This window comes from Perognathus longimembris, chromosome 2 (genome assembly GCF_023159225.1).
Source record: "Perognathus longimembris pacificus isolate PPM17 chromosome 2, ASM2315922v1, whole genome shotgun sequence".
Lineage (NCBI taxonomy): Eukaryota > Metazoa > Chordata > Mammalia > Rodentia > Heteromyidae > Perognathus > Perognathus longimembris.
In genome coordinates this window covers 21,243,772-21,268,521 of record NC_063162.1, presented here as the reverse complement: position 1 = coordinate 21,268,521, position 24,750 = coordinate 21,243,772, and the positions used below count along the sequence as shown (strand labels likewise).

The following is a 24,750-nucleotide window of genomic DNA, read 5'->3' as shown; positions in this document are numbered from 1 at the left end:
AGTCCCTGATTTTACGTATATGAGTCTCTTCTCTTCATTTTTTTGTAAGTCCCGCGAGGGGTCTGTCAATTTTATTTATTTTCTCAAAGAACCAGCTTTTAGTCTTATTTATTTGTTGAATGGTCTTTCTATTTTCAATCAGATTTATCTCTTCTTTAATCTTTGTGATCTCTCTCCTCCTAGTCGATTTAGGTTCGGTCATTTCTTGTTTCTCCCGTTGTTTTAGTTTCATCGTGAGGTTATTCACCTGCTCTGTTTCCATTTTTAATGTGAGTGCTGAGGGCAATGATCTTGCCCCTCAGTACTGCCTTAGCTGTGTCCCATAGGTTTCTTTGTGATGTATTTTCATTGTCATTGTGGCTTACGAATTTGTTAATTTCATCTTTAATTTGGTCTGTGGCCCACGTGTTGGATAACAGTGTGGGGTTTAGCCTCCAAGAATGTGTATAGCCTCTGTGGTAACCATTGTTATTGAGGTTACCTTTAATCCACTGTGATCAGATATAATACATTGGATGACATCAATACTTTTGTATTTGCTGAGGTTCTTTGTGTGGGCTATGACATGGTCTATTTTGGAGTATGATCTATGGGCTGCTGAGAAGAAGGTGTATTGGGTCTCTGTAGGGTGGAAGATTCTGTATAGGTCTGTCAGATCCATTTGGGATATGGTGTTACTTAGGTCCTCAGCTCCCTTGCTGATCCTCTGGGTGTTGGATCTGTCTCTTTGAGAGAGTGGGGTATTAAAGTCTCCCACTATGATTGTGTTTGCGTCTATCTTGTCCTGTAGTTCTGTGAGAATTTGCTTGACATATGTAGGGCCTCTTTTGTTCGGTGAGTATACATTTATCACCGTGATGTCTTGATTCTGGATTTTTCCTTGTGTTAAAATGTAGTGACCTTCTTTGTCTTTTTGAGTTGATTTTAATGAGAAGTCCAGCTTGTCTGAGATCAGGATGGCTATACCTGCCGTTTTGGTAGGTGCATTTGCTTGGAAGATCTTGCTCCATCCTTTCATTCTGAGCCTGTTTTTATCCCTTGCTGTAAGATGGCTCTCTTGTAGACAACAGATGGCAACTTTTTGTTTGCGGATCCATTCTGCCAGTCTGCTCTTCTTTATCGGAGAGTTTATACCATTTATATTCAAAGAGATCAAGGATAACAGTGTTTTTTCTCCTTCCATTTTCTTGTTGGGCTGTTTTTCCTCTTTTTTATTTCTTGTCTTTAGTGAGCTGCTCTTTCTGTTGGGCTCTGGCTGTTGTGGTTTCTTTCTGTTTCTGTCTGTGTGTCCTGTACGGTTTCTGTTGGGTGGGAGTTCACTGTAGGGCTGGTTTTTTATTCACATACTCCTGTAGATCCTCTTTGCTATGGAAAGATCTGGTTTTGCCCTCGAATATGAACTCCAGCTTTGCTGGATATTTTATTTTAGGTTGGCAATTGTTGGCTTGTAGGACCTGGATGGTGTTCTTCCGGTCTCTTCACGTGTGGTAGGTTTGTGTGGAGAGGTCTGCTGTTATTCGGATCCTCTTCCGTAATAAAGTGACGAGATATTTTTAACTTACAAACTCAAGTGGTTTCAAACTTTCGTTCTGTTGATTCAGAGTCCATAGTGAGGTAGAACTTGAGGGTAGTGGGAGCGTGTGGCCGAGGCTACTCATCTCATGGAAGATAGGAAGTGGAGTGAGGGAGTACAAGAAGGATGCAGGCAAGATATAGCCTCTTTGGATACATCCCCAGGTATCAACTTCCTCCACTAGGCCTTGCCTCCGACTTTTCACCACTTCTCAATAATGTCATTACGTTATGAATTCATGAAAGGATTGATTAGATCAGAGACATGAGGATTCAATCTCTTCCCCAAACTGATAACCAAGTCTCTAATATGTGAGGCTATGGGGATCATTTCATATTCAAATTACAGTATAGTTGTATACTTAAAGTCATCATAGGATCTAATTGACTTTGAAGCATCTAATGTGCTTGTTCAAGAGTTTGGAAATTTGGCTGGGAATGTGGCTTGGTGGTAGTAGAGTGCTTGTCTGGGTTCGATTCCTTAGTACCATATAAATAGAGCCAGAAGTGGCACTCTGGCTCATGTGGTAGAGCAGGGGAAAAAAAGAGTTTTGAAAATTTCTGCATTGATGATTTTTTTTTTTTGCCAGTCCTGGGGCTTGAACTAAGGATCTAGGTACTGTCCCTTGAGCCATAGTGCTACTTCCAGCTTCTATTTATGTGGTACTGAAGAACTGAACCCAGGACCTCGTAGATGCTAGGCAAATCCCCAGCCCTGTACTGATGAGTTTTTGTTTTTTGATTTGGTCAGTCATGGGGCTTGAACTCTGGGCCTGGACGCTGTCCCTGAGCTTCACTTCATCTTCAGCTGAAGGCAGCACTCTACCACTTTGAGTCACTGCACCACTTCTGGCTTTCTGGTGGTTAATTGGAGATAAGAGTCTTATGGACTTTCCTGCCCCTGTTGGCTTTGAACCATTATCCTCAGATGTCAACCTCCTGAGTAGCTAGGATTATGGGTGTTAGCCACTGGCGCCAGCTTGCACTGATGATTTTTTTTCCCCTGTCCTGGGGCTTGACCTCAAGGTTTGAGCACTGTCCCTGGCTTCCTTTTGCTCAAGGCTAGCACTCTACCACTTGAGCCACAGCGCCACTTCTGGCTTTTTCTATATATGTGGTGCTGTGGAATTGAACCCAGGGTTTCATGTATATGAGGTAAGCACCCTGCAATTAGGCCATATTTCCAGGGCACTAATGATTTTTAAGTTGCATCTTAAAGTACTCTGCTGTTCCAGAGACTTTGAGGAAAGCCAGGTAGTTGAATTCGTAACGTAAGATGCACTCATCTGTCTCAGTATTACCGATGGAAAATCTGGGCTCTGAAAAGTTAAGTCATGTTTGTAACTTTATTTAGATTAAACATGTGTATCCTCTGGATAATACAATATTAACCAGCCTTTTCTCTTAACTCTCTTGATAGGTTTGCCAGGATGGTGGATAAAAATATTTATATCATTCAAGGGGAGATTAACATTGTGGTTGGAGCTATCAAACGAAATGCTCGATGGAGTACCCATATACCAGTGGTAAGTGGGTAATATGCAGATACCCTGGTTACTGAGTTGTTGTAAGGGATTTTTGTGTGATGTGCCTGTGTGCTGGTATTGGAGCTTGAATTCAGGACTTCATACTCCTCCTTGGCTATTTTGCTCTAGTCTAACTGTCTACCACTTGAGCCACATGTTCACTTTCAGCTTTTTGCTGAAAATTAAGGGTCTCATGGACTTTTCTACCCAACTGGCTTTTTTCTACCCAAACAACAAAAACAAACAAAAATAAGCTCAGGGACAGTGCCCAGGCCCCGAGTTAAGCCCCACAACTGACCAACAACAACAAAAAAGAATATGTATTGGGTTTATTGAAGCAACAGACAAACTATATATATTTGGGATACCTTTAATATGTCTACAATGTCAGATTCCTTATTTTCTAAGTCCTTCATGCTACAATCAGCTATTAAATTTATTTAAATATTTGACTTATTGACATTTGTGATGATGCTTGTTATAGAATGCTCAGCAAACTTCCACATATAAAGCAGGCCATATTTTGCCAAACAGATGAAGATGCTTACTGGTTATTAAGTTGTCTTTTTTTGTTGTTCGTGTATATACAAGGGTATTTTGTTTGTGTGCAGGTTCAGAATTTGAAGTCAAGGTCTATGCTCTCATGGCCTTTTCTTTGTTGTTGGTTGTGGGGCTTGAACTCTGGGCCTGGGTACTATCCTCGTGCTCTTTTGCTCAAGGAGAGGGCTCTACCACTTTGAGCCACAGCTTACTTCCTGTTTTCTGTGGTAATTGGAGATAAGAGTCTCATCGACTTTGCTGCCCTGGTTGGCTTCTATCTAGGATCCTTAGATCTCAGCCTCCTGAATAGCTAGGATTACAGGTGTGAGCTACTGGTGCATGGCTTCTCATGGCTTTTTTGTTATGGCTGTCACTCTACCCCTTGGGCTTTGCTTCTGGTTCTGGCTTTTTGCTGGTTAATTGTAGATAACAGTTTCTTGGATTTGTCTGCTCAGACGGGTTTGTAACTGCAGTCCTCAGATATCACCTTCCTTACTAGTTCTTGACAACAATTTTTGCCATATTTATGTAGAACATTTTGACTTAGTGTATGGAAACCTATTGGTAAATGTGTTTGTAGTTTTGTTTATAAAAATGGATTGGGGGGCTGGGAATGTGGCTTAGCGGTAGAGTGCTTGCTTAGCATGCATGAAGCCCTGGGTTCGATTCCTCAGCACCACATATACAGAAAAAGCTGGAAGTGGTACTGTGGCTCAACTGGTAGAGCGCTAGCCTTGAGCAAAAAGAAGCCACTGACAGTGATCAGGCCTTGAGTTCAAGTCCCAGGACTGGCAAAAAACAAAAGGATTGGTTTGGAAGTGAGAATAGAATCAAGAATGTCTTTGAAGTGAATATCACATATGATATGATCACATGAATATGAATATAATCACATAATGAGTATGAAGGAGAGGAAATAGAATAATACAGATATAAAAGATCTGGCAAGATGGTGTATGGGACCTGGCGATATGGTGGTATGAATGGTTGGTAATGAATGATGTAGATTAGCATGAAGGGATTCACTTATGTGGACAAGCTCAAAGAGATTAATAAACAGAAAATTAGAAACCATGGCTAATTTCTTTTTCCTTTTTTTTTTTTTTTTTCTGTTGGTTGTAGGCATTGAACTCAGGGCCTGGGTGTTGTTACTTAGCTTTTTTGCCCATGGCACCACTGGCTTCTAAATTTCTTTTGCTCATAAGAAAACTTACTGGAGCCAGGGCCAGTGACTCATGCCTGTAATCCTAGCTACTTAGGAGGCTGAGATCTAAGGATCACAGTTCAAAGCCAGCCTAGGCAGGAAACTCCTTGAGATTCCAATCTCCACTAAACTACAAAAAAAGCCAGAAGTGGAGCTATGGCTCAAGTGGTAAGCTCTAGCCTTGAGCTAAAGAGCTCAGGGGCAGCACCCAAGCCCAGAGTTCAAGCCCCATGACTGACAAAAAAAAAAAAGGAAAGAAAAGAAAAAGAGAACTTACTGGATTTTCTGGATTGATTCAGAGAAAAAAAATCCTTTAGAACCCTTGATTTATATTTTCTTTTGTGTCTTTTGGCTCAATAACACTTTTTTTTTTAACCTGTGTATTTCATAGGATGAAGAGCGGGATCCTCTGCTGCATAGTTTCAGTCATCTAAAGGATGTTTTAAACAGTATAACAGGTAAGTCTCCACATGTAGGTTAGGTTACTAATTTTCATAAGAATATGTAATTGGGATTGGGAGGGAGGGAAGGTGAGAGAAAAATGAGGGAGGGTGTAACAAGTATGACAAGAAATGTACTCACAACCTTATTGTGTAACTGTACATCACCTTGACAATAAAATTAAATTTAATGAAAAAATTTAAAAAAGAATATGTAATTGGGCTGAGAATGTGGCTTAGTGGTAGAGTGCTTGCCTACCATGTATGAAGCCCTGAGTTTGATTCTTCAGTACCACATAAACAGAAAAAGCCAGAAGTGGTGCTGTGGCTCAAGTGGTAGTGCTAGCCTTGAGCAAAAGCTCAGGGACAGTGCCCAGACCCTGAATTCAAGCCCTAGGCCTGGCCAAAAGAAAAAGAAAAAAGAATATGTAATTGATTTATTACAGCAATAGACAAGCTTTACATAAAGGACCATATAGTAAATATTGATCATATATATGTTTATATATATATATTACTCAACTCTGTATTTGTACATCAGAACTAGCTATGAGTAATATATACATGAATGACAATATGTTTTCTTTAAAAAAAAAGTTTGTAAGCCATGTTTGGCCCATAGATATAAATTTTTTAGTATCTAGTTTATTGTATTGCTTTCATTCTTAATGATCTTTGTCTTCCTATGTTCCCAGAATCTTTATTTCTAATCATAATATCCTTATATAGTATGTTTTCAATACCTCTTTTACATTCATTATTAATCCCTTGAACTTTTTTTTTTTTTTTTTTTTTTTTGCCAGTCCTAGGCCGTGAACTCAGGGCCTGAGCACTGTCCCTGGCTTCTTTTTGCTCAAGGCTAGCACTCTGCCACTTGAGTCACAGAGTCACTTCTGGCCATTTTCTGTATATGTGGTGCTGGGGAATCGAACCCAGGGCTTCAAGTATACGAGGCAAGCGCTCTTGCCACTAGGCCATATCCCCAGCCCCTCCCTTGAACTTTTAGACAACCTTGTTTTGTAAAGAGAAATATTGCAGATATTGAACCCCCCACCCCCATTTTTTGTTGCCTGTCCTAGGGGCTTGAACTCAGGGCCTGGGCACTGTCCCTGAGCTGCTTTTACTCAATGCTACCACTTTGCCTGTTTGAGCCACAGCAACATTTCCAGTTTTTTGGTGGCTAATTGAAGAGTCTCATGGAGACTTTGCTGCCCAGGCTGGCTTTGGACCATGATCCTCAGATCTCAGTTACTCATCCTGAATAGCTAGGATTATAGGTGTGAGCTACCAGTGCCTGGCAGTATTGTCCTTTTTTAAGGAAAGAAAGGGATTTAGCTGAGGTCATATTTATCTTTGCAGGTGGAGTCAAAATTAGAATTCAGACCTCTTAGGCCTTTTCCCTGTTCTGCATTGCTTCTCTACAGTTAGAGGAAAATATATACATAAAATATCTTACATTGTATGTGGGAAGATTAGGCAGGAAGAGGAAAGTCTCAATACCTATTCATTTTTCAAGGAGGTAGACTGAAAGGGAAAGCTGTAAAGCCCCAGAATGCTGCCAGCTAGTGACATATCTCAGACAACAATTATATAGTGTTTAGGCTTCTGCAAATTAGGCAAGCAATTAAAAATTTCCTCCTTTTATTATTAATGTGAGAGAATATCTAGAGAAAATTTTCTTTATTTTCCTAAACGTGAAGTTGTCTGTTTTCTGTGAAGAAAAACAGTTCACTCAATTCAAACATCTTTGGAAACATTCACCTGGAGCATCAAGTATAGGTGATAGCTAGTTACCAAGGTTGATACTTATGGCCTGTATTAGAATGATTTGGCTACTTGCACAGATTAGTTTTTCTTTTTTTTGTCATATTGGGGTTTGAACTCAGGGGCTAGACCTTGTGCTTGCTTAGCTAGCTTGCTTGTTTAGTGTGCTCAGCTCAGCTGGTGCTCTGTCACTTGAGCCATGCCTCTAGACCAACTTTTTTGTTGGTTATTTTGGAGATAGAGTCTCTTTGTACTTTTCTGCACTGTTTGTTCTCAAACTGCAATCTCTGGATCTCAGCCTCCTGAGTGGCTAGCTTTACAGGTATGAATTTCTGGTGCCCAGCAGAGTTTTTATTTATTTTTAACAGATAAAGCTTGTATTTCCCAAATAGAAAATATGATGAGTGAATATTAGAAAATATAATGAAGAGTGGAAATGTGTAATTCTTTTTAGTGAGCTAGATAGAATTCAGAGTATTATCTTTATGAGACGTTAAGAGGATTAAGTTTATATAATTGGAAATACTTGGTGTTTTATACACAGTGAAGAATTGTTATTATAGTGATTGGTAATATCCTACAATGATTGAGATCACTCTGGAGAAGCCTGTTGAGCCTTTGAGAACTCTCCAGACCTTAAAGAGCTGAGTTGTTACTATCTCGACAGAGCCACATTTTTTTGTTTGTCATCTAGTCCAGTCCATTTCTCCCTGTTGGTTGCTTAGATTTTGGCTTAATTTTATCTCAGAGACCAGTGGTGAGTGATATAGTCCTAGTCCAAGAGTTGGGGTCTCTTTGGAACACCCTTGCAGTATTTGCCCAAACTGTGTGATGCCTTAAGAGCTATCATAGTGGAGTCTGCTGCCTATTTTTCTTACATTCTTGGGTTAGGAATCCAGCCAGATTATCTGGTGCTTAGAATTAATAAACCAGAATGTGTTAAGGAGCCAGTTCTGTCAGTGGTATGAGAATGTATCTGGGTGTTGCTAAGCTTTTCTGAGAACTGAGGAAGAAGGTATTGTTTTCTAAGGTCAGTAGCTGTGACAGATGTTGAAATGGTGCTTTCCAAGGTTATCCGTTTCTTCTTGAGTTTTAGCGTATTACCTGCCTCAGAAAATGACAGTATGGACCCAATATATACCACTTTACGAGTTTCAGATTGGTTCTGACCTATCACAATGCTAGCTTCTGAGAGCAGGTTTAAGGATCAGCTGCCCCTGTGGTCCTGGACTCTGCGGTCCATGACCAATTTCTTGTTTCTTTTACAGAAACAAACAGATTTTTCTGATTGGCAGTGTCAGGAGGACTGCTTTCTTGGAAGCCTTTTAATGGTAGGAGGCTGGGAAAGGGTTTTGAACTTGGAGAGAAACTGAAGCAATTGTGTCTGCATTATGTGACTAGCTATGGTATACCACTTAGATTGGAGTGGGGCTGACAGCAACTCTAGCACTTCTACCTAGTTGTAACTCATGAAACTGACTTGGGCTTGGGCCCGTTTTTGCAAAAGCTGTCCACATTTTTCTACACTATTTGTGTAGAATATGACTTTGGGAAATGGTCATTTGTTGGACATTTGTCAGTAAGCCCAAAGGATTTATTTTCCTTTTCTTGTAAATAGGAGGAAGTCTTTACCTACTCCTCCACAGTACTATCTGATAGTTATGAAGGAAGGAAGTCTGTTTTCTCTAGTAAGGTTGGCTAAGTCCATACCAGTTATTCTTATAGATATGTGTCTTTGGAATATCCGCATGCTGACTTCCTGCTCTATAGTATTTAGAGTAATAGAATATTTGAATACCTATGAAGAGAAAGTTGCACTTGGGAAGAAAAAGGGTGTTAAAGAACAAAGTTTATGCTGAGTGGTAGTGCCTGCCTTTAATCCTAGCTACTTAGCAGAGGCAGTAGGATTGTGATTTCAAGGCCAACCTGGGCAAGAGTTAGTGGAACCCTGTTTCAAACAACCTAAAAGGGCTGTGTGTGTGTGAGTGTGTGTGTGTGTGCTATGTTAAGTGACAGAGCACTCAACTAACAAGTATGAGTCCTTTTAGAAGGTTATTCCAAAGATGTGTGGTTGTTAGGGCTGTTAGTTGCATCGTGTTCCCGGGTGCTAGTGGCTCATGCCTAGCTACCCAAGAGGCCAAGATCTGAGGATTACAGTTCAAAGTCCTGGCAGGAAAGTCCATAAGACTTTTTTTTCCCTGTTAGTCGTGGGGCTTGAACTCTGGGCATGGGTGCTGTCCCTGGGCTCCTTTTTGCTCAAGGCTAGTATTCTACCACTTGAACCACTGCACCATTTTTGGCTTTATCTGTGATTTATAGGAGATAAGAGTCTCATGGACTTTCCTGCCTTGGCTGGCTTGTCCCCAAGACACTTATATCCAATTAACCAGCCTTATGACCCACAGGAAAAAAAAAAGTAATACAGCATTTCTTTTGAGGGTGACAGAATGTTTAAAACTAGATAGTTGTGACGATTATACAGCGCTGTAAATATACAAGAAAACTGTTGAATTATACACTTTACAAGGACAATTCTATGATATGTGACTAGACTGAAAATCTTACAGTGTTGCCTAAGCTGGCCTAAGATTTCTGAGTGCAAGTGATCCTCCTATCTTAGTCTCCTGAGTAGATAGGATTGTAGCTTTGTAGTTCAAATTCTTTTTGTTGTTTCTTTGGAGACAGAGTTTCATTATAACCCAGACTGATTTAGAACTAACTGCAAACCAGGCTGGCCTGGTCATAGTTGAAATTTTTGAAAAGGCAAATGTAGGCTGCGAAAGTATTAGATTCTTAGTTCTTTCTCCAGGTTCAGACCTCTGGAGGAAAGAAAGCTTTTGTGTATAGTTGCTGCTAAGCTTCGGACCCATTGCCCAGTAAAGGCAGCATAAGGCTCAGTTCAGCCTCTTGGCCCAGTTTGTCCTTTTATGTCTCTCTCATTAACTCAAGGAAGCACATGGCTTTTATATTTAAATTTATTCAAGCTGTAATCTTTGACATTTGAGTTAGCTTTTAGTACAGTTTTGCATTTATAGTAATATATATTATGTATTTTCTCTATCCCTAAAGAATCCGTTTTAATCTTTTCCGGATGCAAATTTCAGGCTGTCTTGTCCCATCTTCCCTTTCTTGCTCTCTTTCCCCTCCCCCTACGGAGTGTGTTTGATCAGGTGTGGCAGGAATATCCACTGTCAAGCTGCGCCCTTTATATTAGTCAATATTATCCTTCTCCCCCCTCCCTGTCTGTCTGCCCCTTTGGGCTTTCCCAGTTGATTTATAATTTTGGAATTCTCATCGGAGTCTGTAATACAGTTTGTTCATTATTTAACCAAAACCTGTTTAATGAGCAGAGAGAGGCAATGTAAATGTTAGGCATGTTGCAGTGATGTACCTTTGTGCTTCTTAGAATTGGTGGGTAGTTAACTCTGTGCTGCCTGCAGGGCTGGGGTATCCTGGTTTGGGGGTTAAAAGGGTCACTGCCTCTCCCTTATGCTGCCCCAGCCCTACCATGGGTTTAGATTATGAGGACACATTTCCTTTCATTCTTGTAGTGCCCTTGCATATTTATGGTCAGTCTCATAGGTAGAGACCGTGGTAGGTGTATATGGAATAGAGGCATGGAAAAGAAAGTAGACTCTTGATCCAAGTTTTGTTTTGTTTTTGGTGCCAATCCAAGGGCTTGAGTTCAGAACCTGAATGTCTTCTTGAGCTTCCTTTTGTTTAAGGCTAGCACTTTACCACTTGAGCCACATCTCTATTTCCAGCTTTTTGGTAGTTTATTGGAGATAAGAGTCTCATAGACTTCCTTGCCTCTGCTGGCTTCAAACTGTGATCCTCAAATCTCAGCCTCCTGAGTAGCTAGGATTATAGGCATGAGCTACTGGTGCCCCCAGCTTTGATACAAGTTTTGATTTTAGGTATGAATAGAGTAGATAGTTCAGAAGAATAATTTTTAGCTGACATGGTCTATGCTCCTTGGTCAATTTGTTCCTAGGCAAGATTGGTCCTTGCAGCCCTTAATACCTTCATCAGCTATAGCTTTGGCATCCACTGAGCTTTGGACAGTTGTGATTTGTGATGTTTGACTGTTTGTTTGCTTCTAGATTTAGGCTGCTTTTGTCCTTGGTCTTAAAACCTAGATTTTTATGAAGAGATTTTTTTTTTCTTCTAGAAAATTTTTGGTTTACAACCAGTCTTTTATGGGATTTTTTTCTCTCTGTGTCTGTCTGTCTGTCTGTCTCTCTCCTGTTATTTGTTGGGGAATTGAACCTATGATCCTGGGTTCTTAGCTGGGTTCTTAGCATGATCCACTGGTGCGCCTAGCTATAAAGATTTTTGTTGTTGTCAGTTTTGGTGCTTGAATTTAGGGCCTCGGTGCTGTTCCTAGCTTTTTTTCGCAAGTCTAGTGCTCTATCATTTTGAGCCACAGTGCCATTTCCTGTTTTCTGGCGGTAATTGGAGATGAGACTAATGGGGACTTTCCTGCCCCAGCTTACTTTGAACCATGATCCTCAGATCTCAGCTTCCTGTGTAGCTAGGATTACAGGCGTGAGCCACCTGTTTCTGGCTATAATTTTTTTAAGCAAAATTCATAGTATTCTAACCACTGGACGTATAAGATTGGTGGCTGTATCTGAACATTTCAAAGCTAATATTTGTGGCCTGTATTCTGTGTTATATGATTCTTATCAGATATGAAATGATGACAGTGATTGAAGGCAATATGATGCCATCATTTTTTATTAATTTTTAATTTTAAAAATTATCTTTAGGGGCTGGGAATATGGCCTAGTGGCAAGAGTGCTTGCCTCGTATACATGAGGTCCTGGGTTTGATTCCTCAGCACCACATATACAGAAAATGGCCAGAAGTGGCGCTGTGGCTCAAGTGGAAGAGTGCTAGCCTTGAGCAAAAAAGAAGCCAGGGACAGTGCTCAGGCCCTGAGTTCACGGCCTAGGACTGGCAAAAAAATATCTATATATCTATATATCTATATATATCTCTCTATATATATATCTTTAAGTGGTTATACAAAGGGATTTCACTTCAGCAAATCATTTTCTAAGTACAATGCATCTTGATTAATGTCACTTCTTCCATTGTTCTCCCCTGTCTTTTCCAACTTCATTCATACTCTCAGGTTCCATGGTTCCATTTTCACCCAACTTTTAATTCTTTCCTTCCTTCCTTCCTTCCTTCCTTCCTTCCTTCCTTCCTTCCTTCCTTCCTTCCTTCCTTCTTTCCTTCCTTCCTTTTCTTATTTTTTTCTCTTCTTCTCTCTTCTCCCTCACCTTCTTTTTTAATGGTCCTGGGGCTTGAACATAGAGCCTGGGTGCTGTTCCTGAGCTTTTTTTTTTTCCTCAAGGCTAGCACTCTACCACTTGAGCCACAGCTCTACTTCCAGCTTTTTGGTAGTTGATTGGAAACAAGAATTTCAAGAACTTTCCTGCCCCAGCTACCTTTGAACTGTGATCCTCAGCTCTCAGTCTCCTGAGTAGTTAGGCTTATTGGTTTTCTCATGGCAATTTACGTATTTCCAGAGATATCAGTGGATTACATAGAACAATTCTGAGGAATTGGGTGTTTTTTTAAACTCATTTTATTGGGACAGCAAGAAATAATATGTTTGAGCATGAGAGGGAGGAATAGGTACCAGGAGTGAATGTTAGAAGTTCATTTAAATATCATTTATCTTGGACAAACATGCCTGTATGAAACAGTCGGTCTCAAGTTTTGTGAATTCTGAATATGAGCTAGAAGGTTTGAGTATATCTGACCTACAGAGGTTTGAGGAAAACATTTAAACAGAGTCTGAAGTCAGGGAGGAACTATAATTTGTCTGGCCTAAGCCTCTTAGAATTAGCCTAGGAGCCAGGTGCTGGTGGCTCATACCTGAAATCCTAATACTTGGGAGGTTGAGACTTGGAGATGTATTCCAGGCCAGTCCAGGAATACAAGCAAGACCTCTTCTCAATCGGTGGCTGGGCATGGTGGCTGCACCTGTCATTCCAGCTGTGTGGGAGGCTAAGATTGGGAAGATTGCATTCCAGGCTAGCCCAGGCAGAAAAATTTGCCAGATTCCCATCTGAATGGAAAGAAGCTGGGCATAGTGGCACTGCCTGTCATCCCAGTAATGATGAAAAGCCCTGAAATAGACACAGTCCCCAGGAAGTAAGGTCCTATCTAAATGACAACTACAGCATAAGACAGTGGTAGAGGAGGTAAGAATGATCAGGAAACATTGAAACTCCCTTTGTAAAACTAACGTATGCTTTAAAAAAAAAAGAGCAAAAAAGGATTAGAGGCATTGTTCAGTTGTAGAGCACTCTAGCAAGTAGGAGGCCCTGAATTCAAACCTGAGTACCACAAAGAAAAAAGAAAGAGAGAGCATGAGATAGGGAGGAAGGGAGAGAAACAGCTACTGAAACAGAAAGGAAACCACTCAAGAATGTTTCATAGCTCAAGTTTTTTTTTTTTTTTTTTTGCCAGTCCTGGGCCTTGGACTCAGGGCCTGAGCACTGTGCCTGGCTTCTGTTTTGCTCAAAGCTAGCACTCTGCCACTTGAGCCACAGCGCCACTTCTGGCCGTTTTCTGTATATGTGGTGCTGGGGAATTGAACCCAGGGCCTCATGTATACAAGGCAAGCACTCTTGCCACTAGGCCATATCTCCAGCCCCCAATAGCTCAAGTTTTATTTGGAAAATTGGGAGGGGTGTGGGAAAAGAGACCTTAGTAGTCACTGTCAAAAGATTAAGTAGAGGGCTGGGAATATGGCCTAAAGGTAAAGTGCTTGCCTTGTATACATAAAGCCCTGGGTTTGATTCCGCAGCACCACATACATAGAAAAAGCCAGAAGTGGCACTGTGGCTCAAGTGGTAGGGTGCTAGCCTTGAGCACAAAGAGCCAGGGACAATGCTCAGGCCCTGAGTTCAAGCCCCAGGACTGGCCAAAAAAAAAAAAAAAAAAGTTCATTATATGCCTATAATCCCAGCACTTGGCTAAAATAGGAGGACCACTGATTCAAGGCCAGCCTGGGCTACTAAGCAAGATTTTGTCAGAAACAAATGTGCATTATATTTTAAATTTTTTGCTAGAGTCATCATCTCCTCTATTGTTTGAAGGCATACCTCCACTTTTTTTTTTTTTTTGGCCAGTCCTGGGGCTTGGACTCAGGGCCTGAGCACTGTCCCTGGCTTCTTTTTGCTCAAGGCTAGCACTCTGCCACTTGAGCCACAGTGCCACTTCTGGCCGTTTTCTATATATGTGGTGCTGGAGAATCGAACCCAGGGCTTCATGTATACGAGGCGAGCTCTCTTGCCACTAGGCCATATTCCCAGCCCGCTTTTTGTACAGATGTCTATTGTATGGGGAGTAGTAGAAGCAACGTTTGTTTATTAGCATAAGCTATACAGGTGGTTTCATTGTCATTTCTTTTTACTAAAGCCTTCCCCAAATGATCTCTAAACCCTCATCTGACACTTCTGAACCAAAAGGGTTTTCCAAATATTCGTGTGTATTCAAGATTAGAAAATTCAGTCTCTTGGAGCTGGGAGTATGGCCTAGTGGCAAGAGTGCTTGCCTCCTACACATGAAGCTCTAGGTTCGATTCCCCAGCACCACATATATGGAAAGCGGCCAGAGCGGGCGCTGCGGCTCAGGTGGCAGAGTGCTAGCCTTGAGCGAGAAGAAGCCAGGGACAGTGCTCAGGCCCTGAGTCCAAGGCCCAGGACTGGCCAAAAAAAAAAAAAAAGAAAAAAGAAAAAGAAAATTCAGTCTCTTGAGAAGAAACATTTCTGCCTAGTCTGGTTTCGGGTTTCTCACCTCTCCCTTTTCTCTTCCTAATATATAAATACAACCTAGCCATCAAAACTAGTCTGCTTGTTGATAGGAGGGCACATTTTCTACTGCATCTATTAGAAAAGGGCTTCTGAAAGGGAGAAAAGGCATTCTTTTTGTGTGTACTAGTCCTGGTGTTTGAACTGGGTGCTGCTGTCCCTGAGCTTTTTTGCTCAAGGCTACTGTTCTCCAAGTTGAACCACAGCTCCACTTCTGGCTTTTGGGGAGTTAAATGGAGGTAAAAGTCTCAGACTTTCTTGCCTAGTCTGGCTTGAACTGCAATCCTCAGATCTCAGCTTCCTGAGTAGCTTGGATTAAAGGCATGCACCATCAATGCCCAGTGGAAAAGGTAGTCTTAATTGCTTAGCTCTCAAAAACAACAAAGGAACCTGATTACCAGCAGAAGTTAGAGGTGTAATATAGCACTATGGTCTGTAGTAAGTGTCAGAGTTGCTGGGGTTGATGTTACTGCCTTTTTCTTCTTTAGTGTAACTATCTCTGGAGGTCTTAAGCTTTTCTCTAAGTATATGTCCAGCTTACTGTAACATCAGTCAGTTGAGTAAAAAAGGAGAGAAAGCTGCTGTTTTGTTTTTAACAAAGAAGCAGACAGAGTGCTTTGGAAGAAGCCAAGTCCTTGAAGAAATTTGATATGTAGGAAAGATAGTGAACAAGTTTGTCTTAACCTTGTCCCCCTTTAAATACCTTTTACCCCCTGGGGCTTATACTCCAGGCCTAGCTCTTTGGCTTGGCTTATTTTCTTCAAAGTTGGTGCTCTGCCATTTGAGCCATACTTCTACTTCTGGCTTTTTGTTGACTAATTTGGAGATAAGAGTGTTACAGACTTTTCTGCTCAGACTGGCTTCAAACCTTGATTCTCATAGATGCTTAATTGATGATCCCAGTTTTTGAAGTGATATGTTGGATATGTTTATGGAAAGGATTGAGTGCATTTGTTTTTTAATTTTTTACTTTTTTTCTCCTGGTATTTATTATAGTCAGGCATAGAGCAAAAAGCCAATTAGATTATTTCACGTTAGATCATCTCATCATGAAAGCATGGTACAGAGAGCAGTGACTACATTATGCTCTCAGATAAGATGCTCCTCACCAGTTTGAAGAGCTTTGTTCTTTTCCTTTGTTCTTTTTAGATCCTTTACAGCTTAGATGGACAAGCACTCCTGGCTGCCTGTTGACTGGCTTCTCATTAAATGTTTCTTCTGTAATACCAACCTTCTGTTACCCCTGTTACCATTGTAGGTTTACTTATGAAGAGCTGCCACATGTGCACAGATTGTAACTGACTCTTCCTTGTTCCACGCTTATTGAGCAATTACTTGCTGAGTTGTGGAACTCACATTATTGCCTTGTGTTTCTGGCCCATTGTGAAGGGGGGGCATCCAGGAAGTGGCCTCACAAGACTGTACATCAGAGGACAATAAATTGGCAGTTGATTTGGTGGAAAGGCAAGGCCAGATGTAGTGTGGGAGCGAGTTTTCTGCAGTCAGCCCTGCAGCTTGCTTCCAGGTGTCCTGGAAAGCAGCTTGAGAACCAGAGGCTAAGGGTAGTTGAGGACATTAATTAATTGAAGAAAAGTTTCAAAAAGATTTCAGTGTTATCCGGAATGGATCCTGGATTAGCAAAAAAATCCTTTAAAATTATAGACAATTACATAAGTCAGGTAACGAGGACATTTCTTTTTGGACAATGTCATCTCTTCCCTTGCTCTCTCCCAGTTTTCCCCACTCACAAAATATATATCTTTCCTAAGATTGTAAAACACACAATTCCAATTTGCATGGGTTTTTTTTTTGTTTGTTTGTTGTTTTTGTTTTTGCCTGTCCTGGGGCTTGAACTCAGAGTCTGAGCACTATCCCTGGCTTCTTTTTGCTCAAGGCTAGCACCCTACCACTTGAGCCACAGTGCCACTTCCGGCTTTTTCTATATATGTGATGCTGAGGACTCAAACCCAGGGCTTCATGCATGCTAGGCAGGCACTCTACCAGTAGGCCACATTCCCAACCCCCTGCGTGGGTTTTGTGTGTCTGGTCCTAGAGCTTAAACTCATAGCCTTATACCCTCACTTGTCTTTTTGCTCAAATCTGGAGCTCTGCCACTTGAACCATGTCTTCAGTCTGGCTGTATGATTTTTTTTTTCATGAGTATGTACTGTTCTGTGGGCAAACAACACTGAGCTACAAACTCTGGCACTGAATAGACTAAAAAGTTAGAACTGAAATTGTATTATGACTACTGTGTGCTTGCCATTAATGAATTAGGATGTTATGTTGATAGTTATGTGGCATCTCCTCTCTAATTTTTTTTTTTTTTTTGCCAGTCCTGGGGACTGAACTCTGGGCCTGAGCACTGTCCCTGGCTTCTTTTTGCTCAGGGTTAGCACTCTACCACTTGAGCCACAGCACCACTTCTGGCCTTTTCTATATATGTGGTGCTGAGGAATCAAACCCAGGGCTTTATGTATACGAGGCAAGCACTCTACCACTAGGCCATATTCCAAGCCCCTCTAACGATAATTTTTTATGGACCATTTCAAATGTGTAAGACTAACAGTAACCACCCATATCCCGCACTTGGAATTAAAATTATTGACATCTAGCCATATTTGCTTTATCTACATATGTATGTTTCTTATTTTTAAAGAGCCGTTTGAAAATAAGTTGTAGATTGACATTTTACTTCTAAATACTTCAACACTGATATGTACATTCTCCTGTATAGAGTGTCATTATTACATGTAAGAAACTTATCAATGTTGCCAATATTATTCTATATGAAAAACTTCCTGTTAGCTTTGGTGGGTGGATGGCTGCCATAGCATTCTTGGCCAGCAGTGGATTGGGAAGCACTGGCAGTGGCAGCATCAAGTGTCATTGGTGGTGAAGCAGAACATGATCCATTGTCTGGAGATCCAGAACTAGAACCACTGCTAGCTGAGCACGCCCTACCTGACGGCAAGCAGGTCACACGGCCACTGGGGCCACCAAAGCTGCTGCCACATCCAAGTCTCCCCTTCTCCACCCCCATTCCCCATAGATTTGTCACCAACTCAGCCATCTCAGTGTCACCAATAAATGACCCTAACCCAAGCCAGCTCTTCCATTCTGTCAATAACGGATTGCCATCTTGCCATGGAACTGAAAAAAAGAAAACAAAATCAAAACAAAACTACTGTCACCATGTAAGCCTCTCAAGCAGAATCTTATTGAACCAAACATGACCATAGCTATTTATATACTGAAAGTTGGGCCTCTGATTGCCCTCATACTTAAACACATTTTTTTTCCAGCTTGGTTTGAGAGTATCTGGCTGAAGATGTGATATGAATTTATTTTGAATGAGAGCTACATTTAAAAACTACAAACTATGGGCTGGGAATATGGCCTAGTGGCAAGAGTGCTTGCCTCCTGCACATGAAGCTCTCCGTTCAATTCCCCAGCACCACATATATGGAAAACGGCCAGAAGGGGCTCTGTGGCTCAGGTGGCAGAGTGCTAGCCTTGAGCAGGAAGAAGCCAGGGATGGTGCTCAGGCCCTGAGTCCAAGGCCCAGGACTGGCCAAAAAAAAACAAAAACTACAAACTATGAAAAAAACAACTCTTCCTATTGATCCTCAAACTGTTTTTAATAGCTGTATTTTGGTTTTACAAACCAAAATCCAAGCAAAATTCTTAGTGAAGTAGGTCATAATATCTCTTTAGACTTTTAAAATCCATCACAACTTTCTCTACTCTTTTTTTTTTCTTGGCATTGACTGTTTTCCTTAGCCTTCTATCTTTAGATTGTTATGAATTCCAGGTTTATCTCTGACCTTATGATATCATCTAACTTGTTTTCTATCTCACAAATTTCCTTTATACTAAAAGTTAGGATTAAAGGCTTAATTTTATTCAAGTTAAACATTTTTGGCAAGAGTACTTCCATAGGTTACATTGTATATTTCATATTTCATTACTATGGGAGGCGCATCAATCAGGTTGTCCAGCTGTGAATGATGTTAAGTTTCATCCCTTGCTTCTGGTGCTATATCATCTCCTTACTGTAAAACACATTAATTTTTCTTTTTGCAATTATTAAGGAATCCATAGAGTTAACAATGAATATCTTTTTCTCTAATATCCTCTTACTTAATGGTCATCTAGTAAAGAATCTGCCAGAATCATTTATTTTACTAGGCATCACAGAATGTTGATTTTCTGTAATTCTGTCATTTATTCTACATTTACTAGCTGGCATATTCTAAAAACAAGTTCTTTACCTCTTTTGCTAAATGATAAATCAATTTTTTTTCTAAAAAGGCAGGGTAAATACTCAGTTCTTCCCCTGCCCCCCCTCCTTTTTTTTGCAAGTCCTAGGGCTTGAACTCAGGGCCTTTGCACTGTCCTTGGCTTCTTTTTGCTCAAGGCTATAGCACTCTACCACTTGAGCCATAGCACTGCTTCAGTCATTTTCTGTTTATGTGGTGCTGAGGAATCGAACCCAGAGTTTCATGCATGCTAGGCAAACACTCTACCACTAAGCCACATTCCCAGCCCCAGTTCTTTCCCTTTAAACTGTAAAATTTCAGAGTAGGAAGTTGATGATAATGACCAATAGAGGTGGCAGATATGTCGCCCCCCCCTCCCATTTTTTGACTTCTAAACATTTAACTATTCAGTGGTTTTTTGTTGTTGTTTTGCCAGACCTGGAGCTTAAACTCAGTGCCTGCGCACTGTTCCTGGCTTCTTTTTGCTTAAGGCTAGCACTCTACCACTTGAGCCACAGCACTGCCTCTTGCTTTTTCTGTATATGTGGTGCTGAGGAATCAAACCCAGGGCTTCATGAATACAAGGCAAGCACTCTACCACTGGGCCATATTCCCAGCTCCTAACTATTCAATGTTTAACATTATTATTTTCTTTTTTTTTGGCCAGTGCTAGGCCGTGAACTCAGGGCCTGAGCACCGTCCCTGGCTTCTTTTTGCTCAAGGCTAGCACTCTGCCACTTGAGCCACAGTGCCACTTCTGGCCGTTTTCTGTATATGTGGTGCTGAGGAACCGAACCCAGGGCCTCATGTATACGAGGCAAGCACTCTTGCCACTAGGCCATATTCCCAGCCCCAACATTATTATTTTCAATCCTCAAATTGTTACATGTTTGGCCAGTGAGACCCCCTTCAAATTGATCCTTTGTACATGACCAGTTTGAATACTTTATTGCTTTCTGGTACAAGCAACCAGCATGGGGTAGGAGAGAAGTAGAATAAAATGGAAAATATCAGTGTATCACACATAATAAGGTTAAATATTACATTGTGAAAATTTTGTTTCAGTTGGAAAAATATGTTGCAACATATATTTTCTGTTGGTCATGATAAGAAAATATGGTTCAAAGCCTTGTAGAAAGAGTTAGTAATTTACTCTTTTTCTAGCACTGGCTTAAATTTGTCTGTCCACAATATTTTATCTTGGGCAGGGTTTCAAAGAGAGTGTTAACTCAGGGTGACTATCCCACCATACTTGGCACCCTATGTAGGACCCTGTGAGATGCCCTAGCCCTTTGACTCTTGGGAATCCATTGGTATTGTATTTGAGTTTCATACCTATCAACTTTGTTTTCTTTTCTTTTTTTTTCTTTTTTTGCTAGTCCTAGACCTTGAACTCAGGGCCTGAGCACTGTCCCTGGCTTCTTTTTGCTCAAGGCTAGCACTCTGCCACTTGAGCCACAGCGCCACTTCTGGCTTTTTCTGTATATGTGGTGCTGAGGAATTGTATCCAGGGCTTCATGCATGCAAGGCAGGTACTCTACCACTAGGCCACATTCCCAGCCCCTCAACTTTGTTTTCAATAAAATAGTTTTATTTACTTGGTTTCTGGTAACCAGCTTTTGCTATAGACATTAATTTGAGTTCATTTGAATCATTGCAATCCTAGAGAATGTTAGAATAAATATACTTTCCCAAGGAAATGAAGATTGGGTAAAATTAGGACTGATGAGTCACTTTGTACCATATTCCTTTTTTCTTTTTATTGTTAAAAGTCATATACAGAGGGGTTACAGTTTCCTTTTTTCTTATGTTAAACTATTTTTTCTTATATTAAATATGTTTCAGCATGTCATTTTAGACAACCATGGTTTTGTTTTCTCTCTCTCTCTCTCTCTCTCTTTGTGTGTGTGTGTGTGTGTGTGTGTATGTGTGTATGCTGGTCCTGGGGCCTGAACTCAGGGCCTGGGGTGCTGTCTTTAGTTTTATTTATTCAAAGCTAGCTCTCTGTCACTGCGACACAGCTTTACTTGTAGCTTTTTTGGTGCTTAATTGGAGATAAAAGTCTTATGGACTCTTTTTGTCTGAGTTGGCTTCAAACTGCAGTCCTTAGATCTCAGCACTCAGGCATGAGCACTATCACCCAGCCATAACCATATTTTTTTATCCACTTTCAGTGGGTTGAGGAAGGAAATCATTTGTACTGGGAAAATTGCAAAACAGCATTTTCTCCTATAGGAATTTTTAGCAGAAGTTTGTCATATTTATGTATTCTATGTATATATACATATTTGTATATATACATACAAATATGAAATGTATATTTATCTATATTCAAATGCACACACACACACACACACATACACATACATGTTCTCTTTCAACACATATTTCTTGAGTACTGACTGTGTGCCAGAGACCGAACTGAGTACTAGGGATCTGGTTTTCAAGAGAACTGACAGAATTCATTTTCTCATAAAGTTTATGGACTAGTGTTCTGGTGGTTTGAGTAGCTCTGGAATTTCAGTGGACAACTGGACACTGATTTGAAGTCTTCCCAGCTTCCATATGTGACCTCAGTAAGTTACTAGAGCCTAGATTTGCTGAATGGGTTCTAGGATGGCCAGGAGAATAGCATTGGTGGTATCTGAAAAGCAGTAGTGGTTTGATGCAGTTGTGTGCACCCTTACCCTCTGTCCCAGTCCTGACTGTCTGGCAGTAACTACAGAAACCCTTTGTATGGCAGCTTCATTAGCTGCCTTAGGACTCTGGCTGGCTTAAGGTTGACTAGTTTATTTATAAAATAGCCTTTGATTAATCAGTCTGTCTTAGAGCTTATTAAATAGAGTACCATAGGATAAGATACCCGCGGCTGATTGTCTTTTCTAATAAATTTCAACTTTGCATTTGAGAATGAGATCTTTTTTCTGAAGCCAGAGTCTAATGATTCCAGCTACAAAATTTCATGCTTTTAGTAGCCACCTACTGCCTTTAAGCATAAGGATTGGGTGTAAGGGGGAAAAGTACAAAAATCCTGATAACATTTAACTTGGTCAGGATTGAGGTCTGTAATCAGTAGACCATTACATCATATTTTATCTTTTGAATTCTAGAGAAAGAACCTAGAAGTAGCCTTTGGGAACCTTGAGATCTCAAAGAGAATGTCCCTTTCCTTAGGGAAGATTTCAAGGGCAGAAAAGGAGAGTGAGGTAGTAAAGAAGTTAAACAATAGTTAAGAGAAAATTGGTTCTGGACATAGAGTCATACACCTGTAATCTGTAGTTATCTATTACTTGGAGACTGAGGTCAGATTGTTAATTCAAGGCCAGCCTGGGCTATATGAGACTGTCTCAACATCCAAAATATGTAAGTAAGTAAATAAATAAATAAATAAAATTGGAGTGGCTGTGGAGTACAAATGTATCTGTAAGGTCCACACCCCCTCCCCCCAGGGCTCCATGCAGATGCTCCTGTTTAGGTCTGTACTGGTACCTGTGTTGCCTAGGTAACTGGCACACCTGGAGGCAGCTACCTTCCCCTTCTCTGAGGTCACATCCAATCCACCTGGCCATACCTCCTACCTTTCCGTATCCCGCTCAGTACAAGTTTCTCTCTCTGTCTCCATCTCCCTCTCCCTTTCTCTCCTCTCTCTCTCCCTCTCTCCTTCCCCTCTCCCCCCTCTCTCCCCCTTCCCTCTCTTTCCCCCTTCCACTCCTTCCCTCCTTCCCTCCCCCCTCCCCCACCTCCATCTTGTGTGGTCTGGCAGTTTGCTCTCCCCCCAATAAACTCTTCTATGCCTGAACCATGTGACAAGTTTCCTTTCTGGTGAACCTTACAGTATCCACAAAAAAACCCTGTAATCTGTCATTTACTTGTTCTATTGTACATGAAATCAAACTGCTGTTCTTTGGCTCTCCTTTTCTAATGTAAGTCTACACCCAAGGTATGTTGTTAATATCTACTATAGGTAACTTGTAGACCAGTACTTGGTCATTTTTGGCAGAAAGTACTATTTTCCTATGGCCCAGGAAGAGAAGTTCTTAGAAACATTGTAGGGAGAGTGGGCAAGGAAAAGTAGACTTAGGTTGTCAGAGCTTCTCAACTGAGCTCAAGTTTAGAATCTTAACAAGTCTTCATTTCAAGGGTTTTAAAGACTCAGTCTGTTTTCTTGGGTCTATAAGGGGGGAATAAAAAAAACAAGCAATAGAACTATTATTGGTAGAACTGTTTTATATTTCAGAAATGGGAAATAAACCAGGGTCCTAAGTCATCCTAGGTGGCTATAGGCTGACTGATCAAAATTGGCTTGTGTACATGCACTAAAGGAAGATTGAGAATGGGAACTTGTTGTTTTGCTAGTAGGTTGGTTTTTTAGAATTACTTTACCATTATTATAGAGGTGATATATAGAGAGTTTACAATTACACGAGTCATGTAATGAGTACATTTCCTTTCATACAGTGTCTTCTGTTCCCTCCCTCTCTCCCCCTCCCTGCCATCTCTACCCATGAGTTGTATAGTTCACTTTCATCAGTGTCTAGTGAGTTCCACTGCTACACTTTTTCACTCTTTTGCCCTCAGGTTCTATACCCTCCCTCTAACCCTTCCAAAGATTTACACTTAAATACATTATCTGTAAGGAAAAGAAGATAGAATCATCAAAAAAAGAAAAAAAAAAGGTGGGGGGGGGCTGGGAATGTGGCTTAGCTGTAGAGTACTTACCTAACATGCACAAAGCCCTGGGTTTGATTCCTCAGAACTTGGGATGGGGAGGCAGGGATGAATGAGAAGGATGAAGAATACAGAGCTGCTAAAATAGGAAATAGAGTCAGTTCTACCATTTACCTTTACCCTGCCCAGTGTTTAGGGTTTCCTCTTTCAGTAAAGTATGATAGGATGAAGTATGTGAATGAAACAGTTCCATTCTTACTCCTTCAATCTATCTGCTCAGAACTGAAGCTTCACCTTGTAATAAGGTGATTTGATAGACTGATCCTAGTGGGTTAGGGTGGAAGAAGATATTAAATGATGTTTTTTGGCTAGCTAACATTAACAGGTTTTTTGTTGTTTTGTTTTTTGTTGGCTTGTGGGGCTTGAACTTAGGGCCTGGGCACTGTCCCTGAGCCTTTTTGCTCAAGGCTTTGAGCCATAGCTCCACTTCCAGGTTTTGAATGGTTAACTGGAGATAAGAGTCTTATGAGGACTTTTCTGTCTGGGATGGCTTTGAACCACTATCCTCAGATCTCAGCTTCCTGAGTAGCTAAGATTGCAGGCCTGAGCCACCAGTACCTGGCCATTAATAGTTATTTTTAACCTCCCATTCGAATCTCTTTATTGTTTGAGTGCTCTTCCACTCATTACTTAGAGCACTCAAAATTAGCAACTATATAAAATGAAGTACTTCTTCTTTCCTCAGTCACTTCCAAAATTACCAGAGAGTAATAGTGTCCGTATTTTGTCTCACTTTACTCGGAAGGCTAGCAGTTGAGGAAGCATGGATTAGTGTGTAGTGATTTCTAGGCTCTGCACTCTGGACAGATTCCCCTCAGAGTGTTCCAGCTGAGTGACAGGACCATGTGGCAGAAGTGCAGCTGGAAGTATATCATCGGC

At 40.9% G+C, this 24,750-nt stretch overlaps 1 protein-coding gene across 9 annotated transcripts in view; it reads left to right on the top strand.

The window, feature by feature from the left end:
- Gbf1 (golgi brefeldin A resistant guanine nucleotide exchange factor 1) overlaps nt 1-24,750 on the top strand; it is a 123,926-nt gene that overhangs the window by 13,457 nt on the left and 85,719 nt on the right. For all 9 annotated transcript variants that reach the window (XM_048338379.1, XM_048338377.1, XM_048338378.1 and 6 more), the window contains exons 2-3: nt 2,993-3,098; nt 5,234-5,300. In XM_048338379.1, coding sequence (XP_048194336.1) covers nt 3,003-3,098; nt 5,234-5,300 — 163 coding nt within the window. In that variant the 5' untranslated portion in view covers nt 2,993-3,002. The remainder of the gene's footprint in view (nt 1-2,992; nt 3,099-5,233; nt 5,301-24,750) is intronic.